Source organism: Protopterus annectens, chromosome 3.part1, assembly GCF_019279795.1.
Source record: "Protopterus annectens isolate FY-2018-M chromosome 3.part1, PAN1.0, whole genome shotgun sequence".
In the NCBI taxonomy this organism is placed as follows: domain Eukaryota; kingdom Metazoa; phylum Chordata; order Ceratodontiformes; family Protopteridae; genus Protopterus; species Protopterus annectens.
The window spans coordinates 1,234,625,981-1,234,643,479 of NC_056732.1; the positions used below are offsets into that span (position 1 = coordinate 1,234,625,981).

A 17,499-nucleotide genomic window follows, 5' to 3' on the forward strand; every position below is an offset into this window, starting at 1 on the left:
AGTGGGACATCAGTGTGCCTGACTATAGAGTCACCTATGACTAAAGTGTTGGGTACGTTGTCTTGCCTTAGGGGCTGTTGTTGGGTGGAATACTGGTGTTGTGAGCTATGTGTCACTTTGGTTGTGACTGGTGTTTGTTTGCATTTCAGCTTCGGAGGTCCTTGATGCTTGGGCAGGTTGATGTTAAGGGCCTCCGCATATGTGGGTTTAATGTTGCTGTGTGTGGGTGTTGATGGTGTGGGTTTTGAAGGGCTATGTGTTGCTTGAGGTGTAGTGCGAGTGTTAACCTACTCCTCTTGACTGTCTAGCACAATCTTGGGTGGAGAGAGTTTTGCTTCCAGTTTGGCTATGTAAGTGCATCTCTCGCAGGTTGTAGTGTTGGGTGGTAGGAGGAGAGGATTGTCTGTGTACATGAGACAGTTGCTGCATTGCCCCAGTATGCCCAGATTCACCAGGTGGACAGGAGAAATTACCAGAAGCTGACCCTTGGACATGCCTGTTTAGGTGCTTTTTTGTAAAGTGCAAGAGCTGTTTTCCCTTACCTTTGCAAGGTACTTTGCAATTATAGGCTGTTTAATGCCTATGATTAGTTTCTCCTTATTAACAAGGAGAGATGAGTGCTTGTATCAGTTTAAGGCTTCCTAGTGCTTTCCAACAGGTTCTGGAGAAAGTGCTAGTCACAGGGGTTCAGATTTTAGTGCTACTACTGAGAAACCAGTTATTTCTTGGGTAAAATTTGAAGAGCAGACTTTCTGGCACCTGGAGTAGTTTAACTGTAGCCCCGAGGTGCTGCACGATGCGAAAAATGCGCAAACACACGTGTTTTTAAGCCAGAAAGGTGAAAGGGATGGAAATCAGCCCAAAATGGCTAAAATTACAATTTCAGAGGTGGAAACCACTCCTCTAGTGTTAGATAGGCAGTACAATGCTCACCACTCCCACTGGTAAGCAGTAGGACTTCCCTCTACCACAGCAAGGTCTGGATAGCTCTGAGCACAGAAAATAAAGTCCTGAAACCAGCAAAGCATGGGATCTGGACTAAACTAGCTACAAAAGGCTGGAAACAAGCAAACAAGATAGTATATATATATATATATATATATATATATATATATATATATATATATATATATATATATATATATATATATATATATATTTTTTTTTTTGGTTAAAACAGGCTAAACAATGCAATAATACACTAAATAAACACAGAAAAGACTAATGCACTTGAGTGTGTAGCCCTAAACATTAAATACAATTAAAACGCTACAAAATTAGCAATTGAAAACTTTTTAAATGAAGCAAGGCAAGTGCACAACTGAAAAACGATTTAAGAGGCAGTAATACAGCAGAATAAGTAGCTAGTCTACATATACAGAAAAGTCTATATGTACAGAAAAGAGGCTAAAACACTAAAACAATTCAGATGCAGTTTAACCTAGAGCACTTGAGTTGTAGCAATATTAAGGCAAATACAGTTTTAATGAATGCACTAAAATATACTCTATATTTCCAAAATGTTTGAGAAGCACAGTCAGAACACAAGGATATTTAGACAAATTTTTTTTTTTTTTTTTTTTTTTAAGAAAGGAAGAAAGGAGGAATAGAAGGAAAGAAACTAAGTGGGTTGGTCTTCTCAGATGTTCTCTCTGTATTAGGTAGAATGAGCTAATGACACTAGACTGGGAGGAGTGTCCAAGATCAAATTTAGAGTAGGGGAGGGCAACTGCAAGCCAGCAAGTATAAAGACAAGATGCCAATAGGGAGGGAGGTTGGGAGGAAAAAAAAAATCACTGGGCCGTTTTCTGGACTTTGCCATTTCCTCCACTGTGGTGTGATCTCAGAGTTGGTACTTTCTAGCCACTTGCAATTAATTTGTCAGATATTATTGTTCCCAGGTGGACTTCTACTTTGGTTAATGTTGATACTACCTCCATGAATTCTGTTTTCCTCTTTTGCAGATTAGTAACTGCTACATCAGTTTGCTTTTCTGATTCTCCCTGCTTTTTTCTGTTTACTCTCATTCGTAACTCCTGCCTTTCTTGTTCCGTTTATCCTCATGTCTTCTGAAGGCAGTCTTATTAAGCTACATCTTTTCTTTTGAGATCTATGGTAGATATTTTACATCTTTTTGATGTAGAATGATGTTTTAAGTACAATTTCTCCTGACTCAGTGTTCCTTCACTAGCCTCAGGTCAGACAGTATCATATTCAGACATATTCCCATTAATCTCCAGTTTTTCTCATTGTACCAATATACATGCTACTTTGAGCATGTTCCCTTTTTTGATATGTTGCTGTCATTTTACTGACTGTGTTGGTACTGGTATTCTAACCCAATTTGTCCCACTCATTGTTTATTATTTCCAGTTACTCTCTACCTAACTTTGAATGGCTCAGTGTTGGTAAGTCCTCTGGATTTGCGGTTAGTCAAGTGCATTTCCAACTGACACACAATTACTTGAAACTGAAATGTCTGTGGCACTCCATAAGTCTCACAAAACACACAAAACATTTTTTTTTTGTTGAGGTGCTTCCCCTGTGCACCCCCAGTGTGTGGCAAGTCCTCATATTCCTGATCTTTATTGCATACCATAAGGTCATAGAAGCTTAGAAGAGAGGGAGGAGATTCAAACCTCAGTGTACTATTGAGAGTCCTGATACAGCAAACTGACTACAGGGAGCTAGTGGCTTTCCTTATTGGACATTCCAGAACACACTATTATAGGAGGAAATATAGCACAGTTTTACAAAGTTGTACTTTCCCAGGGGCAATTAGTATATGAGGACAATGGGGTATAGAAATAAGATTTTTTTTGTGAGGCGGGCATGAAAAGCCGGTTGACAATATGTAACATATGGGGATTTCTGATTAGGTCATAGTCTGATTTGCATACAGGTGTGCTACTCAATAATGCGTGAATACTTCTTTGCATGCTTGTTCCAGCCGTCTCCATCCACCTGAATTAGGAAGTCAGATTTTGACAGTATTTCTTGTTCCCTACCAAGGAGCAAGCATAGAGTGACCAGTCCTTGGCCCAAACAGGCTGACCTTCTGGATCCCAAGTTCCGTGTCATTCAGTATTCAGCAACACTGCAGATGAATGCTTGCCCTTTCTCATGAAGTAGACCAGCTGTTTTTTTTGTCTTGTTTTATGGTGTTGTATTACTTTGATTTTGTTGTTTTTCTCTGGAAGTTAGCCCGCTCTTAACTCCGCTTAAAAACTGTAATGTATGATCAAAACCAAGTGACCGTATACACATAAAAACAGTGTAGTTACTTTACTGTTCTGTCTCTGATCCTGCGTGGTCAGCGTACTCTGACATGCAGAGCATTTGCTTGACTTGTTATCAGCACTGTATAGCGGTGTACCAGCTGTGCAGTTTTATCGGTTTCATTAATTTCACCCTGTACTTTTTGCTTTCCTTTGCAGTTTACACGTATACATATTTTATTACCTTAAGCTTAAGAATACATGGTAGCTTGCTTTGTTTTCTGCGGTTTTCATCAAATGACCGATTGTCATAGCACATTTGCACATCTTCCAAGGTTTAGAGAGCAGTATGTAGGGTGTTATGGCTGTATCATGTGGTAGCTTTTTACAACAATGTATACGTTTGCTTGGTTTGAGAAAACCTAGTAGTTAAGCTCTCTGGTTTAATTTATTTTATTGCAGAATGGGATTATTACGGGAGTTTATCCAGCAAGTCCATCCAGCTGGCTGTTTGTAGTTGTTGGTGTCATTTCAACAATGAATACGCGAATGGATCCTTCCTTAGGACTTATAGCTAGAATCACCCAACGCATTCCAACATGGTAAGCTGCTAATGAATAACATTAAATTCTTTACTTATTGGAGTACTGATGGCAAGGTATTTTTTTTTTATCTAGAGGAAAATCAGAGATTTGGCTTGACAGTGAGCCAGTATTAAGTAGGAAGAAAGTGACTATTGCAGGCTGTTCTTTTTTTTTTTTTTTTTCAGGTATGAAAAACTTAGAAACAGTCAAGAAGTAATAAATGCTGTCACAGAGACAGTTTAGTATAGATAATGAATAAGTAAAGGTAGCACACGTTGAATATTAGTAACATTCAAGGACATTAAGGAAGGTGCAATTTATAGAGTAGGTTCACAGTGGCCTGAGCCAACATCATTGTGAAGGTAAGCACAGAGCACAGAATAAAATGAATCATCAGGTGAAAAATAGTAAATATAACAACAAGATCACAAACCTACAAGTCCTTGAGCTGTCTCCCTTTATACAGTGTACAGACTTTTAAGGGGAAATCTCTATTGCTGTTTTTAGGCTGTTTTTCCTGATCTGTGCATGTCCAGTGGTTCCACCAGTACTTCAACCAGGGACCTAAATCTTAACCAACAGTTAAATGAAACAGTGGTGAGACAGAATTATAACCCAGCACCTTCCAAACCTCTGGAATAAACTCCCCCTGCATGTTAAGCAGTGTAACTCTCTTGTTGTTGTGTCTTTCGACTTTTCCCGGTTAGGGGTTGCCACAGTGGAACTCCGGTCCACTAATGATTGGCAATAGATTTTTACGTGCCAAGTTGCTGGCCCTGATGCACAACCTTCAACGAAGGTATGCCCATTCACGCATGTCTCCACACAGAAGACGCTCTAGCTGAGAATCGAACAGGACAACGTCTTACTGTGAGGCGACAATGCTACCGCAGCACCACCACAGCAGTTTGCTTAACTATGTAAGTAGGGAGTTTAAATCCATCATTGGTTAAACAGTGTGACTGTGTATACTCTCATGCACAATTGGCTATTTAACTCTCTATCTTCCTTAAATATAACCTAGATGACTAGATGGGTATCCACAAATTTACACTGGTGTTGAATGTTATGGTCCTCCTGGAGAAAGAAGTCCAGTTTGGGGAAGGGTACTGACAAGGCGTTAATGGTCATAACACTCAGTAGCCTTCAAATATCCATGAAATCTATGAAATGAAATTATAAATGCATTTGTTCTCTCTTTTTGTTCTACTTGCTGTCCCCCAATAACCTTAGTTTCAGTAAAAAGAGAAAGCACTTTGCTTTGTATCTGAGGCGGTATGTAAATAAGTGAGGATTGGTATTTTGCATTGTCTAATTAATAGTATTAGAATATTACTTCCATGAGTTTTAATAATATCAGTCCAGACAGAGCCACAATGTCAGTCCTCCTTGTCCATTATCAGTGTTAGAAGTAGTTAACTATTTCCGTTATTTCATGGAGGACTTAGTCTGTATAATACTGCGTTTTGTAATGGGGCACTTCAGGCCTTTTTTTTTTCTTTAATAACATTATATTAGTAGCTGATGTTATTGGACATAACTTGACTACAGCTACCTAAGATGCCTGCTCACTTTCGGATACAGAGACTGAGTTGAGCTGATCCAGCCTTAACAGGCTTGATAATTCTTGTCTTTGTTGCTCTTTCTGTACTGTGTAAGACTTGTAAATCTTTTTGTGCTTTATAACATTGAAGTCATATTGTTCATTTTCCACTTACTTTCTCAGATTAACAATTCCTTTCTTTGTTGTTTTGAAAATACTTGTTCCCAACTGTTGTCAGTAATTGGACTGTTCACTGTCTAATACTAAAACATTATTTTGATGTAGACCCATAGGAAACATGCAGATGTCCCTTTAAGTACATACAGCTATATTTTAGATCAAGTAATAATATAGTATTTACCAGTTCAGTTTAATACAGACATTCATTTAATTAAACAGTGTAACAAATCTGTTGGATCCCTGTAGGTACTGGTCTGTCAATCAGTAAAGAGACTGATTGCCAGTAAGTAAAAAAAGCAAAAACTTTCAGATAAATGAAGGAGAATAAAATGCAGTCCTTTTATTTATTTCCCTGTCAAAGTAGTTTCACAGAGCTGCAGTAAATACTAGTAGCACAGACTCGACAACCGTCTGGATTCTGTCCTTTGACAGTGGTATACCCACTCACTGAGTAAGTCATCTAACCTAATTTTGAAACACTGTGAACTTGATGCCTGTTAAATACCTGAGTGAGTGTTTTCAAATTCTGCATACTCTCAGGCGCATTTTTATCTTTACTCCTTTAATTAAAACTATTTGTAGCAGTCAGCAAATAAATTCTGGTACTGACACTCTGAGACAAAAAATAATTCCAGTCATAGAAACAAATAGCTTGTCAATAAGGCACCTGTATGTTGTTGTTGTTGTTGTGTCTTTCAGCTTTTCCAGGTTAGGGGTCGCCACAGCGGAGCTCCGGTCCGCTAATGATTGGTAGTTGATTTTTACGTGCCGAGTTACCAGCCCTGACGCACAACCTTCAACGAAGATGCGCATTCACGCGCATGTCTCCACGAAGACGCTCTAGCTGAGAATCGAACCGGACAGCGTCTTACTGTGAGGTGACAACGCTACCGCAGCACCACCACCGCAGGTCTTAATAAGGCACCTGTATGCCAAGATTAAATCCCCTTAGAGTAACCTATAATATACAGAGTGCAAATGCTGAACAAACAGTTGCTATGGATATGGTAGCAAGGTGAAATTTTGTTATCCTATAACTAAACATTTTTCTGCTTTTTATGTATATGCCATATGGTATGTATTAAATGTTTGACAGTATTTTAGGTGCACATGAATCACTGCTGTCTGCAGTGCTAACATGACAGATGGAGCCCTAGAAGGCATTGAGCAAAACCCATCATTGATTATACAAAAAGAGTGGAATGCATTTCCTTATCTATATTGATTGAAATCCATATAGGGAACTATAGCCAGACTGCCACGCGAGTCCCATTCAGTCAAAGAGGGTGTGGTAAAGACCCTTTCCACATCTTCTTGTGGCCTACTGTATCTTTACCCTTCTGATTTTGTGGCTAGAGCAGCAGGCTTAGGACTGTGCCTGTGCTGAATATTTTAGCTTAACCTCATTACCCTTAAAGAGCTCAAGCAGGATGTTCTGATTCCTCATATTTGGTGTGATTTCTCTTTGAGCAGGTCTCATAGGGTCTGAATCAGGACATTTAAAAGAAGAAGCAGAAACTAACCACAGTGGAAGATTTCTTTCATACCCCTCAGCCACTTCTAGTTCTTGGCTTCTTGGATGTCCTTCATGGATGCATCTGCAGTCATAACAACTGGGTTGTCCTGTCGTCAGGCAGCCCTTCAGTCACGTCATCTCTGTTGGACAAAGCATCAGCCGGCCATTTTTCAGTCTTTCTTGCGACTCTTTCTTGCCTCAGCCGATGTCAGAAAAAGTTAATAATTGCCTCATAAAGATTTCCACTCTTACTGCCTGCCTTGCAGAACAGTTTTCGGTTCTGATTTATTCTGCCAAAAAAGAAAAGACAAAGACTGCAAAAACGCAAAAGGTCGATCAAAATACAGCTGAATCTATCTCTACAACTGAGGTCCCTGCTAACACTCTTACTCAGAAATTTTAGACTTATCAGACACCGCCATGTCCAAGGCCTTCGCCAGGGCTAAAGCAGCCAAGACTACTAAAACAGTGCCCCCTCAACCAGGCCCTCTTCCAGTTCTCAAATGCTTACTTTGGCAGAAGATTTAATTTCATTAATTAGAGGATCTCAATCTCACCCAGACAGGGCCTCTCAGCCCCAGAGAAGAGACCTAGGGCAGAGCCCCATGAGCCAGTGTCCTCTGATGATTCTGCTGATGAATCAGACATAACTGACCAGCCAGAGGCTCCTTTCTCCAATTTTGAAGATTCTGATGCTGAAGAATCCATTATGGCAGCAACATTTTTCAGACTCCAGAAAAGACTTAGGACCTTTACCTTCCACAGCACAGGCCCTTAGCTATACCTCCTGTTCTCTCTGTGGTGGATGATGCTTTCAATGATGTCTGCTTTCTTTCCCTGCCAAACCAGACAGATTTTACAGGGTGCCAGATACTCATCACCACCTTTACAAGGCCCCTCTTGCAGACCCGAAACTATTTCCCAGGGTCCCAAGGCAGTTAGCTAAAACCCTGTTCCTTCTGAGGTCATTAGACAGATGGGGTAAAGGTTTACACTTCAGCCACTCTCTCAGCTAGAGCTTTAAACTGTCAGTTTCACATGATACAATACCAAGAGTTTATGCTTGATCAGTTAACTAAAAGCTAACCACTGATGAATCTCTTGATAAGAAATATGTATTAGAAATGGTAAATAACATACAGCAAGTTAGTAACCATTCTTTAAAATGTGGCTATGATGCACTGGAGGCTTCATTTAGATCAGCCATGACTGGCACTGTAATTAGAAGGCATGCATGGCTAAAGGAGCAAGCTTTACCGGATCATGTTAAATCTAAATTGCTAGATGCTCCTATGGATAAAACAAGTTTGTTTGGTACACCTGCCCAACAGGTTATGAAGAAAATGGAAGAAAAGGCAAAATCAGTCCAGACAGTTAAAGATTTCTTGCAGGTTCAACCCCAAGGTTTAGCAGGAACTGGCCTGCCAAAAATTGGTCCTTTCCTGACTCCACAAGACCTCAAAGGGTCAGGAATAGCCAGAGGCAGAAACCAATCCAGAGGAGGTGCCTACAGAGGCGACAGTGGCAAGGTAACAACAGAGGCACAGACTCAACACCTGCCACTACATCAACACAGCCACAGTGACTTAATCCTAAACCCGCCTACCAGGAACAAATAGCAGCTCCTCTAGGTGGAAAGCTAACCTTATTTTCAAAAACTGGCACCACATAACAAAGGACAAGTGGATTTACCATAGATCAAGGTTACGGTTCCACTTCCACACTTTACCAGACAAAAGAGGAATGCCAAATCTACCTCCAAATCAAAAGACAGAGGCTCTACAACAGATAATGGAGTTAGCAAACATGAGAGCTGTGGAGAAAGTGCCAACAGCAGAGCAAGGAAAGGGGTTCTACTCCAGACTATTCCTAGTGCCAAGAAAGGAAAAAAGTTGGAGACCAATTCTAGACCTGTCCACCCTGAATACTTACATCATTGTCCCAAAATTCAAAATGCTGACCCTACAGCAACTTCTTCCCATGCTGGGCAAGGAGTGTTGGCTGGTAACTCTAGATCTCAAGGAGGCATACCTGCATCCCCATTCGACCAGGCTGCAGGAGATCCCTCAGATTTCTTGCAGGATCACAGCACTATCAATTCTCAGCATTGCCCTTTGGCTTATCTAAGAGTATTCACAAAATGCCTGGCATCAGTAATTTGCAGACTAGGAATTCAAATTTATCCATACCTGGACGACTGCCTGATACAAGGAGACAACAAAAGCAAGCTGACAACAGATTTACAAAGGGTCATTTACTTGCTTTAAGCACTGGGATACACAGTCAATTTACAAAAGTCAAGACTGATACCATCCCAGACAAGGACTTTCCTGGGAGCGGAATTGGACACAGTAAGACAAATGGCATTCCTAACTACAGAAAAACAAAAGAACTCCCTCTTTACTTCTTTAACAAAACTGAACAAGTTAACAGCAAGAAAGGTACTGCAGGCCTTGGGTTTCATGGCATCATGCATAATCTTGGTTCCATTTGCCAGACTACATATGAGAAAACTACAGTGGTACCTAAAGAATTTATGGTCCCAACACAGACACAGCCTAGAAACGGAAATCCCACTAATACCATGCTTAAAACAGGAGTTCCTATGGTGGGCTCAGGCATGCCAGTCAAACCCAGGCCTGCCCTTTCCAAGCCAGACCATCACAACAGATGCTTCAGACCTAGGATGGTGGACAAATTTGTGGACACAGGACCAACTTCACCTGCACATAAACCTAAAAGAAATGCTGGCAGTAAAACTGGCAATCCAAAAGTTCAGACCATTTCTCAAGGAGAACCACTTGATGATAAGGACAGACAACACCACAGTCATGTGGTACATCAACAAACAGGAGGCACTCATTCTTACCCCTATGCAGAATGACTTTGGAGCTGTGGACCCTGGCACTCAGCTACAACATCCAGTTACAGGCAATATTTGTGCCAGGAAAAGAAAACTCTCTAGCAGATATGTTAAGCAGGACCACATCGGATGCCGCAGCTGCACCCGATATCTTCAAGACCATCTCAATGCCTCAGATAGATCTATTCGCATCACCTCTCAATCACCAGCTCAAAAAAAAAAAAAAAAAAAAAAAAATTCTGCACAAGGACATTCCACCCACTAGCATGGAAAGTGGACTGCAGCTCCTTCAGCTGGAAAGGCCTAACAGCATATGCATTCCCACCTCTTCCCTTGATACACAAAGTACTACTAAAAATCAAGGAGGAGAATAATCCTGATAGCTCCAAACTGGCCAAGACAGCATTGGTACCCACTGCTGAGGAGCATGTCTCGAACAATATGTCTGATGCCTTTGATGCTAACTCAGAACAACTTCAGCACCATGCATCCAAACCTAAAACGCTGCAACTGACTGCATGGAACATCACATAGCAGCTGCTAATACAGAACTTTCACAAAGAGTTAAAGACATTATTCTTGAAGTCTTCAACTAGAAGGAATTATGCTGGGAAGTGGAAAAGGTTTGTCATGTGGAGCTCTGAAAGAGGAAAAGATGTATCAAACATAGATATGCCTAACATTCTGGTGTATCTTGCGGAACTACTTCATTCAGGCCTGTCCTACTCCTCCATCAAGATTCATGCCTCAGCTATTGCATCAGAATACAGTTTTGTTCTACCTGTTTTTCACACCCTTTGCTCAGGCAGTTCCTCAGAGGAATCAAGAATGTAAAACCTCCAAGGAAACCACCATTGCCAGCTTGGGACTTGAACTTTGTGCTAGAAAAATTGACACTATCACCTTTGAACCAGCAGCAACAGCAGACCTACAACACCTGTCATGGAAAACTGCTTTCCTACTGGCAATTACTTCAGCAAGGAGGGTTTCAGAACTACAGGCCTTAATGGCAGTGCAACCCTTTCTAATCTTCCACCAAGATAGAGTGTCCATGAGGACTAATCCTACATTTATGCCTAAGGTGGTATCCAGAGTGTCTTTAAACCAGGCAATCCACCTGCCTACCTTCTTTCCCAACCCACAAAACAAAGGGGAAAGAATACTGCATACCTTGGATGTACATAGACAGCTACGCTACTACTTGGACAGAACAAAAATAGCAGAAAGACTGACCAACTTTTCAGGAAGGGAAGGAAAAGCTATTTCCAAACAGACAATCTCCAAATGGATAGGAAATTGCATACGATTCTGTTACTCCTTCCATGGAAAGCCAATTCCACAGAACATAAGACCTCATTCTACAAGGGCAACAGCCACTACCACAGCTTTCTTTACCAAAGACATTATTGAGGCACTTGGACCTCCGTGCATACATTTGCCAAGCATTATAATTTACCTCTATATTCCAGATCCGAGCAGGGTTTGCCACTGCTGTTCTGCAAGGGATCCTAAACACACCATAATTTACTTTATCCTCCTCCCTAGTTGGCTATGGTATTCTACCCAGTTGCTATGACTGCAGATGCATCCATGAAGGACATAGTACAGTTTTGTACCTACCATAAATGTAGATGTCCGATTGGATAGCATCTGCAGTCACCTCCTTCCCTCTGTGGTACTGGGATTTCTTTCATGGTGTATTTGTTTGTGTTTATGTACATACATGCTTATTTTTGTGTTTACCTCTATCTTTTGGAAACATTGGCATCTATCCAAAATTTTTTAGCCTTCTATAGGGCTTCTGGCATCTGGGGCAAGAAACACTGAAGAAAATGGCGTCGGCTGATGCTTTTATACCCGAAGTCCAACAGAGATGACGTCGGGTGAAGTCGGACTTTGAGTCCGCTGCCTGACGACAGGACAACCCAGTTGTTATGACTGCAGATGCTATCCAATTCGGACATCTACATTTATGGTAGGTACAAAACTGTACTTTGTCTAAAAAGAAGAGGAGGACTGTGTTGCATTCTCTATCTGTGTCAGCCAAGTCTCTTGAGTCCGATGATTTCACCTTCTTCATCAGTTGCAGCCTTCCTTGTCATATAGGGCTGCCTTGTGGGTGAGGTGGTTCTCCTGGTTTGCCCTTGCTTGGATGGCTTTTAGCAGGTTTGCCCTTGCTTGGAGGGCTATTAGCAGTGCTCAATAAGTTCAAGGCTTAACCAAAGTCAGCCTTGCTTACATCTTTTGGGTCCTTCCAAAGAAATAGCTCCACTCATGGGGTAGGCCATCTTCACAAAGCAGCTCTTTTATAAGAGTACTATAGTTCACAAATGAAACGGCAAAGGGATTTGCATAAACTTTTCCATGTTCTGGAGGGTCTGGATAATGCCATAATGACTCCTAAGCAGATTCAGAAAACAGATCGGATGCACTGTATTCCAAATAGTAGCTGTCCGTAGTGGTAAAGTTACTGCTTTTGATGGTCACCTCAATTGTATTTCTGGACAAAGTAGACGCCTTTTTGCACATATTTGTCTGATGTCTGCACTAGGTGGGCAACACTAAGTACAGAGTGTTGCCATTCATGTCTCCCCTGTGCTCACACAGAATCTACCTTAGTGCCACTTGTGGAACTGAGGGTCTTGCTTGAGAAAGATGATTTTCACTTAAAAACTGCATTTTGTGTTTACTTGGGTTATTTTTGTCTAAAATATATATTTGATTCTCTGAAACCTTTAAGTGTGACAAACATGCAAAGAAATAAGAAATCAGGAAGGGGCAAATACTTTTTCATTGCACTGTACATGTTTTAGGTATCTCTGGAGATCAAGACTTTTTGGAAATCAAAATGGCTGCACACTGATCAATAGGATTGGTTAGAGCCCTCCCACTGTGAAGTCTGAAACTTATAAATAGCCAGTAAAATTTAAACATTTTGGTAAAATTAAATTATTAGGTAGTAATTACATTGCTTGGCTGCCAGCAAAGAAGACATTTTGAGAAAGAGTTATCACAGTCAACAAAAGCGGTCAAATAAAATAAAATCAACCAGAAAAGAAGAAAAAAAATCTCTCTCTGGGTAGAATCTTAAAGCTGTTCAGCAAAAAAACAGTTCAGGTTTCAACTTTGGTAAAAGAGATGGCTTCCAGTAATTTAGAGGAAAAATAAAACAAATGCATTCAGAAGTATTTAAAATAAGTGAAGCGCTAAATGAATATATAAAGTCATTTAACAAGAGTGTAATTATATTGGTTTTATTAAACTGGTGGGTAAACTGTAAGGCATATACCCCACTTGATTTCATTAATGTTTAGAAAGGACTAAAGTAACTGTAGTTAGTTAGTGGGAATACAAGGCCTGGTTACTGAAGATCCTCGTATATCATTAGCCTAGTAAGTACCATAGAACCTGCAGTTAAACAAGGTTTCGTTCTTACTAATATTTATGTAAAAATTCCATGATAAAAAATTGCCTGTTATATTGTAAAGTGCTTTTGTATAGTGTGCTACCTCTTGTTTAGATGCTTCCAAAAGGTCTCTGTCGCCTCATGCTTGGTGGGGACAGTGTGGACAGGTTGTGCTCTTGGCCTGCGGCTTGGAGAGTGGGGCTTCAGTCTAGTCTTCTGGGAACATTTATTCCCCAACATCCTGACTTCAGAAGGGAGGGTGTTTGCTGGGCCTAGGGGAGGAGCATAAATCTTTGGTATTTGGACCAGCAAAGGGCTTCCACAGCAGGAAATTCCAAGAAGTTTTAATGCAACAATGCAGACAGCCGAACATCTACATTTATGGCAAGTAGACATGACTGTATTTATAAAATCATTAGCTGTTTTTTTTTTCATTAGGAAAGGTCACTGGGAGATGAGAAGTCTACAGGTTCAAGTGCAAGAGGAAGCCCACCGACTCTTCTACAGTATCTGCCATGTCTGATGTAGACTATGACCAGGAAGCTGATTCTGTCACTTTACCTGATGACCCCAAGCTTGGGGAGATACTACAGCTTATCATAAAGCTTAGTGATGCCGAGACACTCCTGAGTCAGACCTCATGCTGGCAGAGGCCTTCCAGTCCCCTAGTCTTCTTGAGTTGTCAGATTGGTGGTAGAGAATGTGTGGAAAAAAACAAATGTGGTGACATTTGTAGCACAGTGACCCAAATAACATCCTTTGGCCTAAATACTGTTACAAAGAACCCAGTGGTTAACTCTTATCATTGTTTTGGCTACACTTAAGAATGCTCCCAAACCAGAGTGCAGGTTGTTCATATGCCAAACATGGACTCAGTGGCATATGCTCTGAAGAAACTAAGGAAGCAGATGTTTTTATTCTCTGCCTTTTGGCTGCAGGTGCGTAACTACCTAGTATACATGCCACAATTCCAGAAGGCACTACTAGACAGTTATGCCTTTACTCTGCTGAGTCTAGAACTCAAGACTTAGTCTCAGCTGGCAGTTTCCAGTGCTTTATCTATCACTAACTGGGAAATTGGATTGGCTCATAGTGTGGTAGATGGTTCAGCTAGAGTGACAGTCACAAGCCTCAGTGTCAGATGCTATTCCTGGCCCTGTCTTACTGAGTTTGCAGAGCACTTTTAAGACTAAATGTATAAATGTCCCATTTGCAGAACTTTGGCTTCAGATCACCTCTAAAAGATGAGCTTGAAAAACAGGAGTGTGAGGGCTGTACTCTTACTAAGGTTGAGTTGAAGTTTCAGGTTTCACAATGTCCATTTTCTAGAAGGGAGTGGAGCCCATATGACTTGTGTTTCCAGGGCCCATTCAAAACTGCTACAGATGTTCTGGGAGTTGCTTTACAGGACACACTAACTTGCAAAGCTACCTCTCTTCCAAAGAGATGAGCTTTGACATTATAACTAGGGACCCCATTGTTCTTCCAGAGGCTTGGTTGGAATCTCTAAAGCCATGCCCATCTGCTACCCACTGGAGGCAATTAGGTGTTGTCTCTTCCACCACTAGTCATCATGAGAGGTTGTCACATGAAGCTTTATAGGCAAGTTCTAGGTTATCTGCTATTGTGGGCCATTGTAAGCCTAACTAGTTTCCCTCAAAGATAAGAATCAAATCCTGTACCTTGCGTCTGTGAGCTAAATACCTTAACCATTATGCCAACTCCCAACCCATATGCCAAGTGGATAAAGGGACATAATATGCAGAGGCTATTCCAGTCCCTTCCTTGCCCTTCCAATGGCATTGTCTTCCCCTCCTTTACAATCCACCCCATCTAAGAGATGTGGCAAATCTGGGGGCCCAGAACCTACTACAAAAAAGAACCATCCAAGAAGTCCCACCCAAGCAGAAGGTGTATGCCTTTTACTCAAGGTACTTTTTAGTGTCAAACAAAGATAAAATACCTTGTGCCTATATTCAGCATAAGTGGCCTAAATCAGGTCACAAAGGAGACCTTTTGAATATTCAAAGTACTGTTCATTCGTCTTTGCCAGTCTGAAGGAAATTGGATATATTCTGTGGACCTTCAGGATGTATACCTACACATCAAGATAGCCAAGAAGTCCAGGACGTTTCTTCACTTCTGAATAAGGGACAGTCATAGTCCATATCATTGCCATTTGGATCCATCACAACTCCTGTGGTGTTCACTAAGTACCTGTGCGTAATCACAGCAGCTCTCTGACTCCAACATTTCAGGTTCTTTTCTTATGTAGGTTACTGTCTGTTTGTAGGCCCCAAAATGCAGTGTCTAATTACTTCCCAGGACTTGCTATTGGAACTGTTCCCATCTTCCAGAATAATAGTGAGTTTCACCAAGTGTCAGTTGATTACCTTCATAGGCTGCATGCTAAACACTTTGGTCTGCTGAGTGGCCCTGCCTGTGGACAGAGTTCATATTATCAAAACCACACTTCTGCAAATAATACACAACGGCATGATTCATGCAACTGTGCTCTTCAAGTGTGTTAATGACTGTCATGCCCATCTCCTGCCCTCTGCAGGAAATAAGTTGTTGTCTCTCCCTCCACCAGTCATCATGAGAGGCTGTTACATAAAGGTTTAGGTAAGTTCTAGGCTATCTACCTTTGTGGGCTATTTTAAACCTAGCTAGATTGCCTCAAAGATGCAAATCAAAAGTAGTATCTTGTGTCTGTGAGGTAATCACCTTAATCATTATGTTAACACCCAACCCATATGCCAAGTGGATAAAGGGGCATAGTATGCAGAGGCTGTTCCAGTTCCACCCTTCCCCTTCCAATGGAAGTGACTTCCCCTGCTTTTCATCCCACCCCATCTAAGAAATGTGGCAAATCTGGGGACCCAGAACCTACTACAAAAAAGAGCCATCCAAGAGGTCCCACCCAAGCAGAAAGGGCATGGCTTGTACTCGAGGTTCTTTTTAGTTTCAGATAAAAGATCTCATGCTCATACTCAAGAGTAAGTGAAGACCTCGTACTCAGAGTAAGTGAAGACCTCGTACTCAGAGTAAGTGAAGACCTCGTACTCAGAGTAAGTGAAGACCTCGTACTCAGAGTAAATGAAGACCTCGTGCTCGTACTCAGAGTAAATGAAGACCTCATTCTCGTACTCAGAGTAAGTGGACTAAGTCAGGTTGTAAATGAGCTCCTTTAGATAGTCATGATATGTCATTCTTCCTAGTCATTTTGAAGGAAATTGGATATGTTCTTTTGAGCTTCAGGATGCATACCTGCACATCAAGGTAGCCAAATAGTCCAGGAGGTTTCTCCACCTCTGAGTAGGGGCATTCATAGTCAGTTCATGTCACTGCCATTTGGTCCCATCACAACTCCTGTGGTGTTTGCTGAGTACCTGTGAGTAATCACAGCAGTTCTCTGACTCCAAGATTTCAGGTTCTTCCCTTATGTAGATGACTGGCTTTTTGCAACCCCCAAAATACAGTGTCTAATTACTTCCTGGGACTTGCTATTGGAACTGTTCCCATCTTCCAGAATAATAGTGAGTTTTACCAAGTGTCAGTTGATTATAGGATCATAGAAGGTTACTAGGCTGTTGGCCCTAAGGCCTTTATAAGCCTAGTCTTTTTATACCCTTGTTTCCTTATTGACCAAGTTGTATGGTCTATTTTTGCAGTGCGAGTCTATGGTCAGCATAGACTGCCCTTATACAAGGGGGACATAGGTGACACCCCTGGGGTAAATTTATGGTCCCCCATCCAGTTGTCTAAGTTGCGCTTAAATAGGGTCATTGAGGAGCTCTGGTTTACATGATTTGGGAGTTTGTTCCAGAGGAGTGGCAATCTCTGGGAGACGTATGTCTCACCAGCATGTCCTCGTAATGTCACAGGCTAGGATAAGATCCCTAGAGTGAGTGAATCTTCTCCCATTTGACTTGCAGATGTGCAGCATTTCCATTAGGGCAGGGTCCAAGATTGCTCTGTAGGCCAGGCACAAGTTGCCTCTCAGCAGCCTAAAAGATGCAGAGGACAGGTTAGGGCCTTCAGTCTGTCCATGTAGGTCATATGTTGAAAGCCCTGAATTTTGTTGGTGAGAAACCTCTGAGGTCTTTCCAGCTGCTGCAGGTGTCTGGTGAGGTACATACAGAAGGGAGTGTTGTATCGTTTTAGTGGTTTGTTGAAGGATGAATGC

At 41.4% G+C, this 17,499-nt stretch overlaps 1 protein-coding gene across 1 annotated transcript in view; it reads left to right on the forward strand.

The window, feature by feature from the left end:
• CPT1A (carnitine palmitoyltransferase 1A) overlaps nt 1-17,499 on the forward strand; it is an 849,468-nt gene that overhangs the window by 217,697 nt on the left and 614,272 nt on the right. Inside the window, exon 3 of the mRNA XM_044067299.1 lies at nt 3,681-3,820. Within this exon, the coding sequence (XP_043923234.1) occupies nt 3,681-3,820 (140 nt within the window). The remainder of the gene's footprint in view (nt 1-3,680; nt 3,821-17,499) is intronic.